This window comes from Zootoca vivipara, chromosome 5 (genome assembly GCF_965207765.1).
Source record: "Zootoca vivipara chromosome 5, rZooViv2.hap1.1, whole genome shotgun sequence".
Lineage (NCBI taxonomy): Eukaryota > Metazoa > Chordata > Lepidosauria > Squamata > Lacertidae > Zootoca > Zootoca vivipara.
The window spans coordinates 31,062,381-31,082,693 of NC_142588.1; the positions used below are offsets into that span (position 1 = coordinate 31,062,381).

Below are 20,313 nucleotides of genomic sequence, written 5' to 3' on the forward strand. Positions count from 1 at the left end.
CATTGAAAGTAATGGAAAGTGAATTAATCTGTTCCAGATGGGTCCGCGGCGTTCGTAAACCGAAAATTCGTAAACCAAGGTGTTCATAAACCGAGGTTCCAGTGTAATACAATCCCAGGACAGTGATATAGGAAACAACTGAAAGACATTTGCTTCAGGTGCACTCCACAGCAGGCGTTTCAAGGTGGGAAGATAAAAGCAGGGAGCTTCTGATCTCAGCTTGTTACAACTTCAGGGTCGGGCACATTGCCAAGGTGGGTGGGTGACTTGCTGAAGCATACAAAAGCATGGGCAGCTCCAACAAGGTACAGGAATCACCTGCTGAAGACGCTGGTTCAGGCTTCGATTACTTCTCATTTGGATTAGTGTAATGCTTTGTTTTCCAGCTGGCTTTTCTTCCAGTTTCACTTCTTGTTAAGAATTCTGCTGCCTATACTAGGTGGCAAGATGAAAATAAATAAATAAAAAGTGGGGGGGGGCAGGGCTTGTACACCTTTAATGGTTGTGCAAAGAATGGGATTTCAGGAGGTGTAGTTTCTGTGACAATCCACTCTTCTACAGAACTCTTAAAGGTGGAGTAGCCCAGTACGGAAGACCACCTTTATCCACTTAGCAGCGTTGTGATCATGTGAGTTGATGCTTTTCATCCCGTCGGCTCCTTATTTCTTTCCAGAGCCAGTATCAGTGCTCAGATTAAATGCTCAGTTAGTCCAGCCTCTCCTTGTTGTCACTTCTCATGGCAAGATATACCGTACAAGGGACATATAGGTCCAGAAACTAGTTTGTGGTCCCCAAGACTCAGTTTCTTGCCAAAATCTCCCCCACTCCTGCGCTACTGTTTGTGCTGTTTGCTGTCAATTATGGAATCTGCATGCAATGTTGCAGGTGAGCAGAAGGCTGCTGTTCTCCTCTCCACAATCTTGAGATGCTTCCTTTATCCACAGTCTCTGTTGTCTCATCAGCTTTTAATTTGTTTCTCAAATTTTCAACTATTCCTGCCTGAATCTCTTAATCCAACTCCTCTTCCATCCTATATGGCAGCTTCACAGGGCTAAACCTTTATTTTTGTATCTTTATAGTATCCACTTTGCAACTGCATTTTCCTTCCTGGGTGTTCGTAGGTAGTTCTAGGAATCAGAAACCACTCTCCACATTCTCAAGCCCCCTTCATACATGAACCAAGTAGAAATGAATGTTGAAAGCAGAAGTCCCAAGGTCATGTAGCTCCTTACTCTCATCTGCAACATCCATCCACACATTGAGCACATTGGCTTCTCTTTCGATAGAAATAGGGTTTAATTTTGTTCGAAGTGCTATTAGATCCCCAAGGGAAGCTGAAGGTATAAGCTACAGTTTGAAATGGGATACAAAGGAAGTGAAGTGCCATTGTGTGCACTGCATTATGTTTGCAGAGCTATTATGCTGGGTGTCCCTATTAAACATAAAACTGCCTTCAAAAAGAAGCCACAGCTGGGAGATAACCCACATCAATGCGCTAATCTGGTTTGCATAACAAGCACAATTTATATAGGCAGATAAAATAGGGGGAGTTGAAGCCAAAAAAATGGAGTTTCTCATAGAAGCAAAGCTCAGCAGTGTTTTATTTTGCAAACCCTTACTTGAACCTTTTTTGTCCCCAGACTATACCCATAAAATATTTATCAAAATTAAGAAGATAGTTTAAGTAACCTCAAGCTAGTATTTTCTCAAATGAGCAACTCTATATAAACAAGCCAGGCTCATGAAGAATCAGATGTATTTAAACGCATTGCTTTCAATAGCCTTAGCCTAAGCTCAGGCTTAGATTGCAGTAGGTACCGTAAATTTTAATTGAGCTCAGTGGGACTTGTGAACATGAGTAGGATAAAATTCCTTCATCTCACAAAGGTCCCAGACCGGGGAGCAGTCTCTATGCTGTGTGCTCAGATGTATCATCTGAATGCCAGGCAAAGGGATTGTACTGAAGACTGCATCAGGCCACTACATCATTGCCATTTAGTGTTTAGCTTGGAATCCTCAACACACTACTTCCCAAAATGAAACATTAAAAGATGCTGCATGGATGCAGGTGGAAGACTTTCCCTGCAGCATGTGCCTTTGAGAAACAAGATTTCACTGCTTCTGCCTCTGTGCCCATTCAACTGAGCTCCCCTTATGATGGTGATTAATGCAGGAGTTCTTATAGAAGCAGCATTCTGCCTTTCCTCATTCAGGTCATTTTCCAGGGTTGAGTTTTTCTACTCTGTTCTGGCCTTACATCTCCCAAGGCTGCACAGGTGAATTTGATCTGGGGCATTGTAAGTGGCAGCAGGGCTGGGAAGGGGGGGGAAGGAGGATGTGGTTTGAAAAGGGAACACTTAATACCGGTAGCTTTTCTCCCTCTGAGGAGCTGCCTGTCACTTCCCTCCAAATGATGTTTTCTTCATTCTGCAGCAAGCGGTTTCCTGTTTCCTCTCCTCTGTTGTGTCTTCCTGAGGCCCTAGCCACAGATGATCACTGGGAGGAGAGCTGCATCTTCTTGTGGCAGATAAAGGCTGGCAAGAGGGAGGGGGGAAATTAATCCTTCCTCATCAGTTCAGGCCACCCCTCCACAAGGCAGTGTCACAGCAATCACATTTCCTTTGCTTTGAAACCACCCTGATGTCTTTGCAGCAAAGCCCCCTCAGGCCAATTTACTGAAGCTTAAGATGGCACTGGAGAAACATACAAATAATGGAGCAATAGCTGACCTTGCCTGAATAAAGAATGCAGCCGATAATGATCTATGGGGGATTGTGTGCCTTAACCTTTAAGAAGTGCTGATTCACCATGCCAAGAGAATGTATACCAATGAAAAGGCCTCACAGCCAAATGATTAGCTTTTTTAAAAAAAAAAGTGCAGGGGGAAGGGAAGTGACCAAATCCATCTGGGAGAGGAAACTAAATAGAAATGACAAGCAGCCCTATCTGAATGCTTTCTCCTGGAGTTGGCATTTGTTAAGACCACCTTCTGTCAATGATGGAGCATTCCTGTAATCAGAAAGCTCCATTCTTCAACAGCCCCATCATCATGCAATAACAATGTATTATCCCATTAAAATTAATCCGCAATCCTAAAGCAAAAGTATTGCTATCAAGAATGGGCATTTCCTAGGTTTTGTCTCTTGACAGAGATGAGCTGGAAGGGAACACAATGAAGTAAAGAATTCAACCTACTCACAGGACCACCCTCAAGTCCCAACAATGAGATCCTGGGAAGCTTCAACAACACCTTTCAGCTCTTGCTTGAATTTTCAAAGTACTGGTAGTTCAATTTGAGATGCAGAAGAATGCACCTCAAGCTTGTTGGGGTTAGCTTTATATTTTATTGTTACATTGCCTTGAAATATCAATGAAACATGCATTCTTAGAATTACAAACAGAACACACATTAGATGTCCATTCACTGGAGAAAGCATACTTTATAAATGAAGTTCTGAATGAAGATTACTGTGGGTGGGGGGAATTCATGCAACTTAAGTGCTCAGTATTCACAGTAGTTACCTTTTAATTTTGAGGGTTGTCAAGCATAATGGTGCAATACTTGCACGCACAATGCTTTCAGAGCCCGATTAGTTTAGCAGAGATAGAAAATTTATCTAGATGGCAATTTGCTGCAACCCCTATACTTGTACAGTGGTGCCTCACTAGACGAATGCCCTGAAAGACTAATTTTTCGCTTAACGAAGAGATTTTTCGAGCGGAGGTTGCCTCGCAAGATGAATTTGTTTTGTGAAAAATTCGTCTAGCAAATCACGGTTTCCCATAGGAATGCATTGAAATTCAATTAATGTGTTCCTATGGGCAAAAAATAAAATAAAATTCAATGCATTCCTATGGGATTCACTAGACGAATTTTTCGCAAAACGAATTGACTCACAGAACGAATTAAATCCATCTAGCAAGGCACCACTGTACTGCTATTGAACCCACCCCTGAAATTGCCAGGAGAGGGGAAGAGTAATATTTAATGCTAGGTATTCTCTAGACTAAGGGACCCAGGTGGCGTTGTGGGCTAAACCACTGAGCCTAGGGCTTGCTGATCAGAAGGTCGGCGGTTCGAATCCCTGTGACGGGGTGAGCTCCCGTTGCTCCGTCCCAGCTCCTGCCAACCTAGCAGTTCGAAAGCACATCAAAATGCAAGTAGATAAATAGGAACCGCTATAGCGGGAAGGTAAACGGCGTTTCCATGTGCTGCTCTGGTTTGCCGGAAGCGGCTTTGTCATGCTGGCCACATGACCTGGAAGCTGTACGCCAGCTCCCTAATGGTCAGGGGTCCCTTTACCTTTTTATTCTCTAGACTAGGGGACGCAGGTGGCACTGTGGGTTAAACCACTGAGCCTAGGGCTTGCCGATCAGAAGGTCGGCGGTTCGAATCCCCACGACAGGGTGAGCTCCCGTTGCTCGGTCCCAGCTCCTGCCAACCCAGCAGTTCGAAAGCACATCAAAGTGCAAGTACATAAATACATAAACCATGCACTGCTCTGGTTCACCAGAAGCAGCTTTGTCATGCTGGCCACATGACCTGGAAGCTGTACGCCGGCTCCCTCGGCCAATAAAGCGAGATGAATGCTGCAACCCCAGAGTCGGTCACGACTGGACCTAATGGTCAGGGGTCCCTTTACCTTTACCCTCTACTAGACTTACTGTAGAAACCCAGCAGTAGAAAACTGCAATCCACAGAATGGGTTGAAGTGATGGGGAAACAGTTACCAGAGTTACAGCCTAGCACACCTACAATTAGACATCTGAAACTCTTCCCCAGTGTTTGATCAAAACTGAAGAGTGTCAGATGTTTCAAACCTTTTCTAACTTGCAAGTATAATCCCTCCCTATAATTCTTAGGTTGCTTCTGCACTCACGGAGACAGTATGTGATCAGATATTACTGTATCGCAAATGATGGCTATAATTATTCCAACTAACAGAATCACCACCCAATAGATAATTAAAAGAAATTTATTTCATTTGTCAAAACAATAGGCTCAATAAAATAAAACCAGTGTGTACAACACATGTCACAATAGACAAGATCGTGCAGCACTTCAGGAAAAATTGAAATCTCCCATCATGTATAGTTAAGTGCCACACCCAAGAATTTACAGACACAGTAATTTACTGTAATTAGTCACTTTTAAAAATAGTTCCCTAAAGAAACATGCTTCATACTCCAGTTTTGAGGGGGCAAGATGCTGGAGTACTTTAGTGTAAACTCTAAAACATGTCAGTCCTTGGAGGTGATTTTTCCGTAACAAGGGTATCCCACACCTCCTTCTCTTTAAGTCCATCAGGTTTAGTAATAAAAATAATAATAAAAATACAACGGTTAATGCCTCTGGCAAGTATGTAGTCGGGGTGAGTTGCTGATTGTGTGGTCTCTTTGTATCCGACAAGTCAATCCATCCCCACAGCTGCACCTCTGGAAGATCTCCAAACCATGAGCACCTTTCTTGCGGTGTTTTGTGCACACTTGGCCATCCTTAAGAACGGGTTTACAAATCTTGGACCAGAAATGACGGGCACAGCAGAGCCCTTCCATACAATCTGAGGAGCGGAGGCATGAGTCACCTTCTTCACCTGAGGAAATAAAGGAAAGGGTAATTGAGAACAGAGTGATACTTGTTTATCCCTAGTCCTGTTTTCTCCTTATGCAACTGCAGGGAAAGTGATAAGACACTGAACCAACGGTTTTCAAAGGGCTTCCCTGAATATTTCACCATAACTCGCACATACTTTGCACATCCCACAGGTATATGTATGTTTATGCAGGCCAGTGCCGCACAAACTGAGTATGTGCCATAGAACCCTCTAACACAATTTGACAATATTAAAGAGTTCCTTAGCAGATCCATTGTGGAAAAGTGTTCCCTGAAAACAGGAATTTGCAAGCCATTGAACTGAACAAGCCATGTGTTGAGAAAGGATGCTGCCCAGTTCTGAGAGCATGTCTTTGGGTTGCTGCTAACAGTTGTTGACATGTGTGTCCCACTATACAAGTACCATCCGTTGCAAGGAAAACTTTGTGGGGAAAGCATGCTCAAAATACTGGCCACCCAAGTGCTAGAAATGTGTACATAGTTATTGAGAATGTCACCATTTGAGGTTTTGAAAGGAAGCCTTCACAGTGGAAGGCATCAATTTTAAGAGAACCCTGGAAGGGATGAAATGCCTATATAGGGACTGGCATAAAGCTATCAGATTTTTAAAACACCACTGCAGTGGTCAAAACAGCAGTCTCTACAACACATTAGTTTGCAGCATGCAGTGGGACAATCATTCCCAACTCCGTTATCACTCAAGATCTACAATTGTTCCAAGACATTGAAAAACCTTAAAGCTTTTTCAGCAGTGCCACATTTGCCTTCTTTCCCACCCCACCCCAGCCTGCATAGCTGCTAACACCCTTACCTTTTGCATAGTGAAACTGGGATGAAATTGTGGTCCTTTTGGGGTGAAGGTCCAAAGTGCCATGGTCTGAATTCTCTATGATAGTCTCCTCAATCTCCCCAGGATGGAACTTATCATATTCCACTGGTACACAGATCCCTGATAAAAAAAACCCAAAACTTGGTGAAAACAAGCGGATAACTATGGAAATCCATTTCAATTGTCTGCTTTGTTATTCCTGGGTAAAGACTCCCTCAGATGCTGGAGAAAGGAGATACCTTGGTGCTCCATTTATAAAACACGTTTACACAGTGAAATACTAATACTGTAATTGCATGCCTTTTATCGCTGAAGCCTATATAACCTGTTCAGGACCTCAGTGCTAGTGCCCAGTAACCCAGCTGTTTTGGGTAATTTACCTAGTTCTTTCTCCTACTATTTGAGTCCTCCTCCAGGGGTTACTGAAAACCTGAAACACCACCAGTAACGAAAAGAAACCTAAGTACCGGAATGGGTTTGCTCCTCTGTATTCTTCAAACGTTTAGCCTGAGACAGCACAATCTATTCTGGAGCCAACTTCGGGGAGGGCTCATAACTCAGAACACATGTTACGCATGCAGAAGGTCTCTGATTCAATCTCCCACATCTCCATTTAAGAAGATTAGGTAGCTGATGACGGAAAGGCCCTCTTGTCCAACACTGGGCAGCAGCTACCACTCAGGGCAGACAATGCCAGCCTAGATGAAGCAATAGTTACTCTAGCTAATGCAATGCCATTTATTACTGTGTTTTATCATCTGTTTTGAAATCCCAGCAGTCGGCCTGCGTAACAGTCCCTAGCTATAGCATCAACTTTTGAGAGAGCATCCCAAGGCTCTCTGGCAAACCCAAACATTCACCATGAGTAATCACATCCTGCATTTAATTTAGAAGTTCATCTCCCTATATTCAATGGTGCTTACTCCTAGGTAAGTGTTCTATCAAGCTTCTCTCTCCCCACCCCCCACCCCACTCCATTAACATGTAGGATGCCGGCCAAAAAGCCAATAGACTTTCCATTACTTCCAGTGCCAACACACCAGCAGCCAGATGGGCAGGTTTTGGGAGTGTGCTCTTTAAACACCCACATCATTTTATTTCGCTAGCATTCGAGGAAGGGCGCTTTCTACCTCCAGCACTAGAGCACCTTGCCCCCGCCCCACTTTATGCCGGTCTTATCGACACCCAACAGGTCTAGCCTCAGGCAAACAACCAAATTCAAGCAACACTCACCGTTACCGCAATAAGTGCCCGGGCAGCACATGGAGTTGCGAAGGCAGCGCTTGCGGCGCCTGCGGCAGGCAAGGCAGATCTGTGCCGCCGGGTAGCCCGGAAGGGCAGGGGTGGCGCAATACTCTCCCGCTTTGCAGTCGTCGTCCCCGATGCACGGATAGCCCTGCAGGCGAGGGAAAGCCAAGTGAGGAAGCGCCACCGAAAAGGAGAAGGCTCCGAGGAGCCCCGTGGGTAGACGGTGTCTCCCACCCCGTGTCTCTCTCGCGCAAAAAAAGACACCCACACCCCCCAAACACATACCTGGTGCGGATCGACGGGGTGGTGCGTGTTACTTCCGTCGTACACCGACGGCGCCGGGGTGACTGGAAATCCGGCCGCCGCCGAGCTCTTAATGATGGCGTTGGAGATAGAAGCGGAGTTCTCCGCGGCGTCGGAGCAGTCAGAGAAAAAGAGAGCGAGCACTACCACTGTAACTAGACGGCAGGATCCGTCCGCGCATAACGTTAGCATCTTTGCGATGGCGAGGATATTTTATAGCAGCTCGAAAGGTCACAGGTTCGGATCCAAATAGGTCTCAATTTTTATTTTTATTTTCAAAGCCACCTACTCTTGCCCCCAAATAGAGGGTGTGTGCAAATTCCCAGGAGATAAGAGTCCTTCGAGCCTTGCGGGGGAGTTTAGGAATCTACGCTCGCTTTTCTTTGAGCTGACTTTATACTCCCCGGGGTCCTAATTCCCGCCCCTCGGGGGGAGGGGGAGGGCGCGCAGCCCCGCCGAGGATGGGATTACAAAGGGATCATCCGGCGGAGGGGGGGGGGGGAGAAGATGCGACGCACCCCCGCAAAGCCATTCGCTCATTGGGCGGATGTCCTAATTGGGGATCGGCCAGCAGGGAAATTCTCACTTGCTGCAACGCCATGAGTCTTGATTTGATTTGGATACAGACGATTGTTCATAGAAAGCGGGGTGGGTGGGGCGTGTTCCGCTCACTTCCCAGCAGCTATCCATTCGGAGCACCCAAAGAGGAAATTTATTGGTGTGAATTCTTTTTAGACAGTTCCGTGTTTTAGCTGTCCTTGTAAGGTGCGCTGCCTAGGGAATCGGGCAACCACCCTGTGCATATTTTAGCTCTGTGGCAACTACTTCCGAGTAAGAAGGCATAATAAAAACACTCCCTTCCAGTGAACGCGTCTGGCTGCAGTCTCAAGCACGGTAACTTTGAAGCACTGAACATAGTGCTTACTTTCGAGTAAAATAAAGAGAAGGTGGGGAACGAAGGGTGACTCTGACTTTATAACAATGTCACCCCTCTTTCTCTTGCAGCTCCTATCATGTGCATGCATATTCAGTAGCGAATTAGATTATTAGTGAGAAGAGAGTGTTACCTTTGCAATCAATCTTAGACTGCAACCCCTAAGTAAGCTTTCCTGGAATCGGGGACCACTGACCTCAGTAGAGCTTGCTTCTGAGCAGACATGTACAGGATTTTTACCATTAACAAATGAGTTGCAGTGGAACATGGCAACATTCCTTTGCTATGGAACATTAATAACAACTGAAGGGGACAATCAGGGCAAGCCCAAGACAGTTTTGATTTTCTGTTTGTTTACATTTCTATCCCACCTTTCTTCCAAGGAGCTCAAGGTGGTGCAGGTAGTTCTCTCAATTTAATCTTCACAACAACCCTGTGGGGTAAGTTATGCTGAGAGTGAGTGACTGGCCCGAAGTCACCAGGCGAGCATCCTGGCAGAGCAGGAATTTGAACCCTGATCTCACAGGTCTTACCATCCAGCACACCTGCCTCCCATCCCATTTACAGAAGTTGCTCTTTGATGGCCTATTAAGAGGCAAGGCAATAGACTGGAGTTTGTTAATTGCAGATTAGAGAGGGGATGAGCTGCACTGTGGAATTTGAAAATAAATAATTAAATGCCTAGTCTGCTTTCCACCCCTCTCCTCCTATCATGTTTTTTTTAAAACAACAACAACAACAACAACAAAGATTTTTGAATTTGGTATCATTGGAGATGCTAGTTAAACAACCAATGGAGATCAAAGAACCACTACAGGCTATGAACAAAAATCATTCTCGCCCTCTTAGTCCTCTCAAACCATCTAGTTTGATCAGCTCATGTTGATAAGAAATCTTCTGAACTGCAGCTTCTTTGGAGGTGCAGAGAGCTGCTAATTGTTTCTAGCCATGGGCCTAGATCTTCTAGGGAGCTTACAGTAGGTTGGTCAAGGAGTTCAAAGAGGAACAATTTTAATGGGTGCTAGCCATGCCATCCGCAAACCATTTCTGTGTCCCTTTTGTTCTTAAATTGGCATTGTTCCTTCAAAACAAGGATTGTGCCATATGTACTAGAGAGCGAATAGATGGGAACTCCTTGTGACAACGTCAGTCTGTCATCTAAAATAAGCTCTGCCAATTATCCTGTTTTTACATCTCAGGAGAAATCATAGCTTTGAAAATAAATAAATTTATATCACAATCCTCTGCATGTTTGCTCAGAAGTAGACTCCACTGTGTCCGAAAAACTCACTCCCAGGTTGTATGTTTAGGATTGCGGTGTGCTTAAAAGCTCTATTGAGCTAATATTTTTGTAAAATACAGTCAGATACAGATTATATATAGATAGATAGCATTGGAACAAATATGTAGCATACATATAGCACAACAGCTTTAGATAAACTGTTGTTGCAACCTAAAGCTTATTTAACTTTTCTACCAAAAACTATAACTTAGGGTGGCCAGGTGGAAAAGAAGAAAAGGCTCCTGCACCTTTAATAATTCTTTGGCATGATTTCAGCAGGTGTTGCTTGTAGTTAAATTGCAGATAGGAGCAAATTTCAGTGGGTGCAGTTTGTCATGCGGGCTACACTGGCTGAGATTCTCTCTTATGCAGGTACTTATCTTTTTAACCTTGCCATCATAACCTTGGCATATCTAGTTCATAAACATTTTGGAATGTTCATGTCATCTGTTTTCTGCTTGTACCCAATTACATACTGTATTATCGTGGCAGTTTGTAATTTGTAATTAGGCAATGTTATGTTCTCTGGTATACCTGGGAACAGTGCCGGATTTACATATACTAAACTAAACAAGCTATAGCTTAGGGCCTCACTCTCTTGGGGGCCCCAAAAAAATTTAAAGGAAAAAACTGGATGTAGATTTCCAAAATATAAGATAAAAAAAACCAAATAAAATAAAACATACAGCGACAGTGTTTTTGTGTTGTGTAGGCTCCTATGATGTAGTAATGGGGCCCGCCTGCTAGCCTGCTCCCTAAAATATCACTGGTTTACCATATAGCATATATTCAACACAAAAAAACAGTGACAAATTGTTGTTGACAAAGGACAGCTGGACATATAAAGGGCCCCATTACCTTCAGTAGCTTAGGGCCTCATCAAACCTAGGGAAGGGCCCTTTTTATTGCGCCAGATTTGTGCCTTTGCAAGGATAGAACATATCCACATGAATCACTTTACTGAAGCAAGCTTGTAACAAATGAGAAATGTGGTAGTCAAATCAGGTTTATTTATATATACCTTTTCTTTAGTTGCTCTGGTCCAGGTACATTGAGAGTACTGCTTAACAACAAAAACAAAAAACAAATGGATCAGACCAAAGGCCCATCTAGTCCAGGATTCTGTTCTCACAGTGCCCAGTTAGATTTCTGTGGGATGCCAGCAGGCAGGGCCTGAGTGCAACCGCACCCCAGTCACTTCTGATCAGCAAGCCCTAGGCCAGGGGTCCCCAAACTAAGGCCCGGGGGCCGGATGCGGCCCAATTGCCTTCTAAATCCAGCCCACGGATGGTCCAGGGATCAGCATGTTTTTACATAAGTAGCATGTGTCCTTTTATTTAAAATGCATCTCTGGGTTATTTGTGGGGGCTAATTTGGGGTAATGATAGTTTATGCGTGAAGATTTGTGACTGTGTCACATGGGTAGGTTTTTTATGTATTCCTTTTTTGTTTTTGTTGGTGGATTGTTGGTGGTGTGAGAGGTCGGAGAGCCCAGGGCCTGGTTGGTTGCATTCAGTTTATTGCAGCAAAGTTTGGTTGCATGTGTGAAGGGGTGTGGGGGGGGCGGGTCGTTGGGTCAGCTTAGCCATATTAATTGATATGCTGTCGAGGGTGGGGTGAAGTTGTTGTCTTGTTGGGCTCTTTTGTTCATCCCCCGTGCTACCGGTACTTTTAATTAGTTGGTTAGCTTTTCTAGTGGGACTGTTTCCTATACAATTTTGTACCAGTGGTCCATGATCACTCCTGATAGGTCCCTCCAGTGCCTAGTTATGATGCTCCTAGTTGCTGAGAGTAGGTGGCGTATGAGCCTTTTGTAATGTCTTGGAAAATGTTTACTAGGGCCAGTTCTGGAGTTGATTCTAATACCTGTTTTGCTATTTTGCAGATTTCTTATAGGACTTACGTTGTTTGTTTAAGTGAATTCAGTTTCTAAATTAACCAGTCACAGAGAGGGTTGTCTTCCGTATCTTAGTATGATGAATTGCTCTTGCCTTGACTTGTCCCAAACTGCTGCTGGGAATTGACCATTCTGCTGTATCTTTGCATCAGATTGACGTGTACCTCCAGTTTTTAAATTCCGGGCATTGAGGAAGTGCTGCTAGGTAGGAAATACGTACTAATAAATGTAGTGTAACAATAAGGTGTGTGTATGTTTGGGTGTGATGAGGCTGAGTGGGTTGATTTGTGTACCAGGGATTCTGAACCATTAACTTCCTTATTTCTATGGCCAGCTAGAGAAATATAATGGAGTAAAGTTGGATATTGCAATATCTGCCTAAAGGACGTTATGGTTATGGACACCTACATAACCGTAAAACACTGTAAAAACAAACAAACATTCATATACACTGCACCTTAGGACAGTTGCCTGCTGGAAAATTTTTATTTTTCAACTGATTCTATGATTCCATTGCAACTGGAATAAGATTATGATTTAAAATGTTAAGTCCTGTTCACAGGTTCCCATTTTCATAGGCATGGAAGAGGAAATGACAGTAATCTACCCTGTTGATGTTAGCCGGGTTTCATCCTGGCCATAGCCCAGACATCGGTGCATCCTGCTGAATGCATGAAAAGAGCCTGTTAGTGTGCAAAGGGACTTTTATAAAATAGGAAAACCTTTTCCTAAAAGTTACTGTGACTGTGCATATTTGCATAGAAAATTTAGCTGTGTTCAGTGGTGCTCACTTCCAAAATGTATACATTGAATTAATAAGTTTTTAAAAGTACTGTTACAAGTTATTATTAGTCAGCAGGGCTAGATTCTAAGATATTTTTCTTAGAAATCAGTGATTTCCAAGTAAGTCAGCATCTTGTTGTAGAAAAGTAGAAATTGTGGTAGGTTCCCTTGGTGGTCTGCTACCCTGACATCTATAGCCAGATTTCTAACTTCAAACCTTTTACTTCTCTGTGCATTTTTTCATGTGCTAAGAAGACACCAATGTTGTGGGTATAAGCCACACCTCTGATACCAGTGTCTTTAGCCGAATTCATAAAAATGGTATCTATGTATGCCCAGATGTACATGAATAGGGAGAATCACGTGATCAGGAATGCTCATGCTTCCTTCCCGGTACAGGGAAGCACCCAGCCTTTGAGAAGTCCAAGCTTCAAATCCTAAGTCACATCTCTGAACTGATCCAGGCATTTGTGTGGTGGACTAAAGGTGACCAGATGCAAAAGAGGATGAGACCTCTGTACCTTTAACGGTTGTGTAGAACAGAGACTTTCAGCAGGTGTGAGGCAGTGCAAGACAGGAGTGCCTGGCGTGCTCTGGTCCATGGGGTCACAAAGAGTCGGACACGACTAAACGACTAAACAACAACAAAAGCATGCATGACAAGCTACACCTACTGCAATTCCCACATCTACACAACTATTAAAGGCGCAGAATTCCGTTTTGCAAATGACCATCCTATGTGGTCTGCTTGTGTGTTCTTTTAGTAGTAGGATAGAGAGCATGCAGTACATGCTGTTTTTGCTTAATTTATTCCAGGACGTAAGACACACACATTCTGAATAGAAATAAAGTTCTCCCTTTCACTGCTGTAGTAGCCCTCTCAATCCTGCTGCAGGATCCCTCTCAATCCTAAACCTATCCTACCTTGCCTTTACAATAAACTCTCCCTGTTTGGTTGGTACCCACATCCTAGTTTGGATAGCTATTCTAATTGGAGAACTCCCTCAAATTATCACAACTACAAGCACTCTGTTTAATGAGGGCAGGAAGTCTCCCTAGCTGTGGCACTTACTTTGTGAGCCATACATCCAACCAAGTCTTTTATGAGGGCTGTTGGTCTGGGGGCTACTAGGAAATAGGTGAGTGCATTCTTGTACTGTATCTTCTTGATGATAAAAAAGGAAGAATTTTAATGCCACCTAGCTTTTCAAGAACAGTCTGAACAAATTACTAACAGGAAAAGAAGAGGGGGGGGGTGACTGCTAGGCTGAGTGGGTTGATTTATACATCAAGGGCTTTGAAACAAAAGAAAATCTCCGGACAAGAAAGAATTAAATTCCAGGAGAGGGAGTTAAGAGATAAAGTAATTAGGCGGGAAGAATTGTTTGCTGCTTGCATATACTAAGCTATACAATCCTAGGGAGCATAATCCAGTGCACAAGACAGGCCACCCAACTTCAGCTATTGCTGTAACACTACCTTAAAGTGGGCCACACATACCCCTGTAGCAACAGAGAGCCCTACAGCATGTTGCAGACTGACATACTGGTATTTGTTATGGCATAAGCTTTGATGGTATAAACCAGTGAGCCTAGGGCTTGCCGATCGGAAGGTTGGCGGTTCGAATCCCCGCGACGGGGTGAGCTCCCGTTGCTCAGTCCCAGCTCCTGCCCACCTAGCAGTTCAAAAGCACGTCAGATAAATAGGTACCGCTCCAGCGGAAAGGTAAATGGTGCTTCTGTGTGCTGCTCTGGTTTTGCCAGAAGCGGCTGTCATGCTGGCCACATGATCCGGAAGCTGTCTGTGGACAAACGCCGGCTCCATCAGCCTATAGAGCGAGATGAGCGCGCAACCCCAGAGTTGTCCACGACTGGACCTAACGGTCAGGGGCACCTTTACCTTTAAGCTTTGATGGGCTTTAGTTCACTTCATCTGCTCTCTGAAGGCTTATCCTCAGTTACTAGATCTATACACATGATGAATGTACAGGAATTCTTTTTTATATTGTAAGTAATGGAGTCAAATAGCAAAGGAGCCAATTTCTCAGGCTACTTGGATTAGTTCGCTTATCACCAGCACCCGCCTTCCCAACACACACACACACACACACACACACACACACACACACACACGGGTTGGGGCTGGTAATTGCCAGAAGCCAAGTCTTTTAGTTCTGAACACCAAATATTTTATCCTAAGCATTTATTTAATTACACCCTGTGAGGGTTTAAAGTGTGGCGGTTTCACAACTGAGGTGCAAACTTAACCGCCCTCCTGTCCTGATTGGCTGATGGTCTTGCCAACTCTCACTGGTTGCTGGGTTACCTGGAGCCCCTGCAGTATTAGATAATTGACATGGGTCATAGCTGTACATAAAAAGCAAAAAAGGAAACTAAAGTTATCTGCGCCCTGGTACCATTAGAAGAGGGAAGGACTGCAGCTTAGTAGGGATCTGCTTTGTCTGAAGAAAGTCCTGGGCTCTTATCCTGATATTTCTTGTGAAAGGCCACACTCTCTCTGAAAACCTGGAGAGCTGCTGCCAGTCAGTGTAAACAGTGCTGAGTTGGATGGAGCAGTGCTCCAAATATGGACAAGGTTCCAGTGTTCTCTCCCCCCCCCCATTTTATGCACCTTCTCTCTCATTTTGTAATAATGCATACATGTGTACAAGTGTCAATACACTGCAGTAATGCAATGGAACTTCCTATCTCCATTTTAAAAGAGAATTCTGTTGCCAATTGGTGTAGATAGCATTGAGCCACGTGGACCAATGGCTTGACTGGGTGTGCAAGGCGCTGCTTCCTTTACTTGTTGGGAGTACCCACAATTCGGAAATTATTTGCTACAGCTGTGTTGTTGTCTCGTGCTGAGAACTACCCCGGTCCACGCCTCGGGGCTCGCTTAGCCTGTGTGTTTTGGTAGGGAAAGACCTGCCCCGAGTTAGATCTGGAGGGAAATTTTGTCCCGGGCAGGGGTTGGGGTTGTGCGCCCTCCGCAAAATACTCCTCCTGACCGGCCTGTGAACACAAAGCGAGGCACTGAAGCGAAATGGGAGGCCGCCTGTTGCAGGTAAGCAAGCGGCCGCGCCGCTTTCCTTGACCAGCTATAAAAGGCAAACCGGGCGCGCGGGACTTGTGGTGGCACTGCCTGAAAAAACAAACAAGCCGGGCAGCCCCTAGTAATTTGCTCGCTGCCATTGGCGCCTGCGCCGTGTTTTCTCAAGCCGTCTCCGGGCGAGCGGCGTCGAGTGAAGCTCGAGCTCAGGACTCCCTTTGAAGCGCGGGAGATCAAACGCCTCCCGAGACCTCCATCATCCCACCCCAAGGCCTTAATCAGCCCGGCTGGCTGCGCCTGTTTCGCTCTCTTGCGGGAGACACCGCGCTCAGCACACACCCGAGCCCCACTTACCCGCCCAGGAGCAAAGCCATTCACACGACCACGGGCGCTGCCTGTTTGACCCGTGACAGTTCGTGGGCAAACAAACGAGACGCGTTCGAGGGACTTTAATGAAAGGGCGGGAGATGAGAAATGAAAAGCGGCCGGCGGCGCTTCTTTTTACTCTCGCCGGGCGACTGGGCTCGCTCGGCTCCCTCTGGTGGAGACTTCAAAGTTTTGGTTTGTGTGCCTCGGTGAAAATGGCTTTTTCTTCTTTTGCGACTTGGCTACGGAGGGCGGTTTATTAATCATGACGTGCTTTTTCTCTGAACTGTTTTCTCTCAAGTTCGAGCGGTCCTCTCCAAAACCTCGTGTCAGCAAGGAGGATTAAAGGGGGGGGGGGATAATCCGGCCATGCAGAAAAAGGCTCAAGGAGAGGGTGCGAGGCCAGTGAGGGGTGTGGGACTGGGTAAGTGTCGGGAGGGGGGGCGGATGATCCCCACCCCTGGTTTAGGGTGGTCTTGTTATGCACAAAATTTGAAATGGCTTGAAGGGGAATAATTGAGACCAGCAAATTGAAGCAGAACTTGGAAGAGCAACTATTTCAGCAATTGCAAGATCTGGAGGAGTGTAGAGGTGATCTGGATGCAGATGAGTACGAAATTCAAGATCTTTAAAGCAACAGCAGCAGCCTCGTGTCAGCGCATGTCAGTAAATAAAGCAGAGGGGGGGGGGGCAGGAATGCTCCCCCCTTTAATTGGCATGTTGTGCAGGTGAGCTCTCTCCGGCTATGGGGAAAAGTGTCATAGCCCTGCTGGTAGTCTGAGGTGAGGACCAAGCTGGCATGAAAGGCAGGAGCAGGCTAGGCCTGTTCATGTTAAGTTGGTACAGTATATCTCTCTTCCCATGCCACGCAAGAGCCTCATTTTTGGCCTTGGGAAGGAATTGTGAGGGCCTCTTCCCCAAACCCTAGTTAGTGCTTACTAGGCTTTGGGAAGGAGGAAGCACCCCGGGCCATCCTGCCTCCTGGCCGAAGAAGCCGCCTGCTTTTCTCTTGCGATGCAGGAGGGGCTCTTTGCAAATTTCCCCCTCGCAGCACACCCCTACGTGGGAGTAAGCCCTGTTGAAATTGGTGGGCTTACCAGGGAAAGCCCCTCTCGTGGGCAAAGTGGGACATAGCCCTGCCAGGATTCTGAACTCCAAAGCTACGGTCGTCCAGCCTTTTCTCCTGTCACACACTGTAATATCAACACATTTCCAATGCATTTTCCCTCCCAATATACCCAAGAGATAAGCAGTAAGTGTGTGTGTTTAAGGGGGGGGGGAGTAATGCTGTGCAAGAATAGTAGTTCCTCTCATAGAGACAAGCATAGCTGCCAAGTTTTCCCTTTTCTCGCGAGGAAGCCTATTCAGCATAAGGGGAAATCCCTTAAAAAAAGGGATAACTTGGCAGCTATGGAGACAAGAGATAATTATTGCTGTAATATCCAGGAAGAAATGGCAGCTCACTGTGATTTCAAACGGACGCAGACAAGGGTCTGTTTTTTTGTATGTGTGTTTTGCAACTTGGGATCTTCTGTGTGCAAACTTGCTTCTGAGTAGACTTAGGGCTGCACTATTAAGTGTTGGATTTTCCACATGAAATAGGAAATGCTGGTTTAAAACTGCAGCTAGCATTGCGCAGGGGGTTGGACTAGATGACTTTTGTGGTCCCTTTTCCTTGCTCTCTGCCTGGAGCAGCCAAGAGGTTCCTGCTGCTTGACTCAAGGTTTAACAGCAGCAACAGAGCTTCCAGTTCCTAGAGTGGAAGGGAAGGTTGGCAGAGAGAGGAGCTTATGTTTCACCCTCTTCCTAGCTCTGCCTCTGTTACTGGAGAAGAGGAATGTAAGTGAGATCAGAGAAGTAAGGGAGCCCAGGCTAAGATGTATTCCAAGGAACTGGGCCACTGAATGCAAAGTCGAAATCAAAGAGTTTACACAAAGAGCAAACTAACTTTTCACCACCTAACGGTCAGATCTTCCACTAAGATGTTCTCATGTAAGAGGGGATAAGGGATGAGAAGTGAAGCATGAGGTTATTAGAACATGGTGATGTAGCAACACTGGGCTTCTTCATGTTCCTGGTGCATCCAGTGTTGAATTCACATTATCATGCAGGGTGTATGCACCCTAAAGCACCCTGCCCAAGAGTAATGGGAACCCTAGGAGTGCTGAGAATCGTAGTTCTATGAGAGGTGAACTACAGTTCCCAGGATTCTTGGAGGTATGTGCTTTAAATGTATGTGTGTTCACAGCCTGTGAATGTAGAACTTGTTCCATAGCCATATCCAGTACTTTTTTTCCCAAGATGAAAAGGTGCCAGAACTCACCATGAAGTTGTTACAGTAAGTTACAGGGCAACTCAGGGCAGCCCCTGGTTCTGGTGCCGGTCAATTAAATGTGCTCCCACCTCCCTTGTTCCCTTAGATTCAGGTGGATGGCTAGGGCAGCTTGGAAGGGCCCTCGTGCAAATGCAAAAGTTTTTGCCCCTTAGAATATAACAGCAGTACAGTACAGTTTTTAAAGGGACAAGCTAGTGTCCCCCCAATAACTTGTATTAATTTTTATCATATGTAGTTTACTGTTTGTTCGGGATCCTAAATCCTCAATACTGTAGTCGTAAAGGTAAAGGGACCCCTGACCATTAGGTCCAGTCGTGACCAACTCTGGGGTTGTGGCGCTAATCTTGCGTTATTGGCTGAAGGAGCCGGCGTACAGCTTCCAGGTCATGTGGCCAGCATGACTAAGCTGCTTCTGGCGAACCAGAGCAGCACACGGAAACACCGTTTACCTTCCCGCTGTAGCGGTACCTATTTATCTACTTGCACTTTGACGTGCTTTCGAACTGCTAGGTTGGCAGGAGCTGGGACCGAGCAACGGGAGCTCACTCCATCGCGGGGATTCGAACCGCCGACCTTCTGATCGGCAAGCCCTAGGCTCAGTGGTTTAACCCACAGTGCCACCTGTGTCCGTATTATAAAATTGTAGAGTTGGGTTTCTGAGGGTCCTCCAGTCTAACCCCCTGCAATGCAGGAATCTTTGGCCCAAGGTGGAGCTCAAACCCACAACTCTGAGATGAAGAGTCTTATGCTCTTTCCCTTTTCTTGTGCTATGCGGCAGCTGGTGTTCAGAGGAGAGGTACACTGCTCTTGAGCCGAGAGGCATCTTTAAGATACTATCTTGGTTTCCTGTTAATTATGCTGCTTTGAATGTATACTGTATTTTATATTGGACTATCATGAAAAGCTTTGCTAAAAGTCATAATGTGCAAGAAAACCCTCCACTTGCCGGTGATACTGATGTAGAATAAAATGTCGCCTGTTCCCTCTGAGGGGTGTTGGAGGGTATGTCTTCTGAGTTTGGGTCCCGGAGTGTAATGTTTCACTGGCATTGGTATTATCCTTTATTAGATCCATACTCTTCATCTCTCTCTGAAAGAGCCCAGAGCTACAAGCATATGCATCTTAATACAATTAAAATTTCTAAAGGACACGGTAAAACAATCTTTTAAAAAACAATTTGAAACTGCTAAAAATAATCGTGTCCTCTCAATTGCAGGGTTTCTAGGGTCAGAACTTCCAGCCAGCAGAAGCCTGTGTAAACAGGAATGTTTTGTAAATTTCTTGTAAAAGTTAATATTATTTTTACTAATATTTAGGGCATTTATAGTCCACCCAAGGAGTCCAGGGCAGAAAACAGATATTCAAGTTAAAAACAAAAAGGAAAGCAAAAACATTCTAAAAACAATTGCAATTAGAAACATCTAAAAACATGTACCTTTCCTAAACCACCATTCCCAGGATACTTTAGGCAAGAGACATGGCAATTAAAGTGGTATAAACCTGATACGTTTGTAACATAAATGTGCTTAGAATCCCATATACAGTAGAATAATAATGGGTTGTCTCAGGCTTTGACTTGCTTCCTTGCAAGTATAGTCATACCTCTGGATACGAATGCTACAGGTTGCGTACAACACGGGTTACGAATGTGCCAAACCCGGAAATAAC

The 20,313-nt window shown here is 45.1% G+C and overlaps 1 protein-coding gene across 1 annotated transcript; it reads right to left on the reverse strand.

Annotated features, from left to right (window-relative positions):
- Nucleotides 1–4,960: 4,960 nt before the first annotated feature.
- Nucleotides 4,961–8,904, reverse strand: DKK1 (dickkopf Wnt signaling pathway inhibitor 1). The gene is made up of 4 exons (XM_035138222.3): nucleotides 7,977–8,904; nucleotides 7,677–7,839; nucleotides 6,426–6,563; nucleotides 4,961–5,594 (listed from the first exon to the last, which is right to left on the reverse strand). The coding sequence occupies exons 1-4, from the start codon at nucleotides 8,184–8,186 to the stop codon at nucleotides 5,344–5,346; spliced, it is 762 nt and encodes a 253-aa protein (XP_034994113.2). The 5' UTR covers nucleotides 8,187–8,904; the 3' UTR covers nucleotides 4,961–5,343.
- Nucleotides 8,905–20,313: the final 11,409 nt, after the last annotated feature.

Bases quoted from the DNA above. Each gene is read 5' to 3' on its own strand.
- DKK1 (XM_035138222.3), bottom strand. From the start codon at position 8,186: ATGCTAACGTTATGCGCGGACGGATCCTGCCGTCTAGTTACAGTGGTA. The intron at 6,564-7,676 runs GTGAGTGTTGCT...TTTTTTTATCAG, and splicing joins GGGCACTTATTGCGGTAACG to GGATCTGTGTACCAGTGGAA. The intron at 5,595-6,425 runs GTAAGGGTGTTA...TTATTTCCTCAG, and splicing joins CCAGTTTCACTATGCAAAAG to GTGAAGAAGGTGACTCATGC.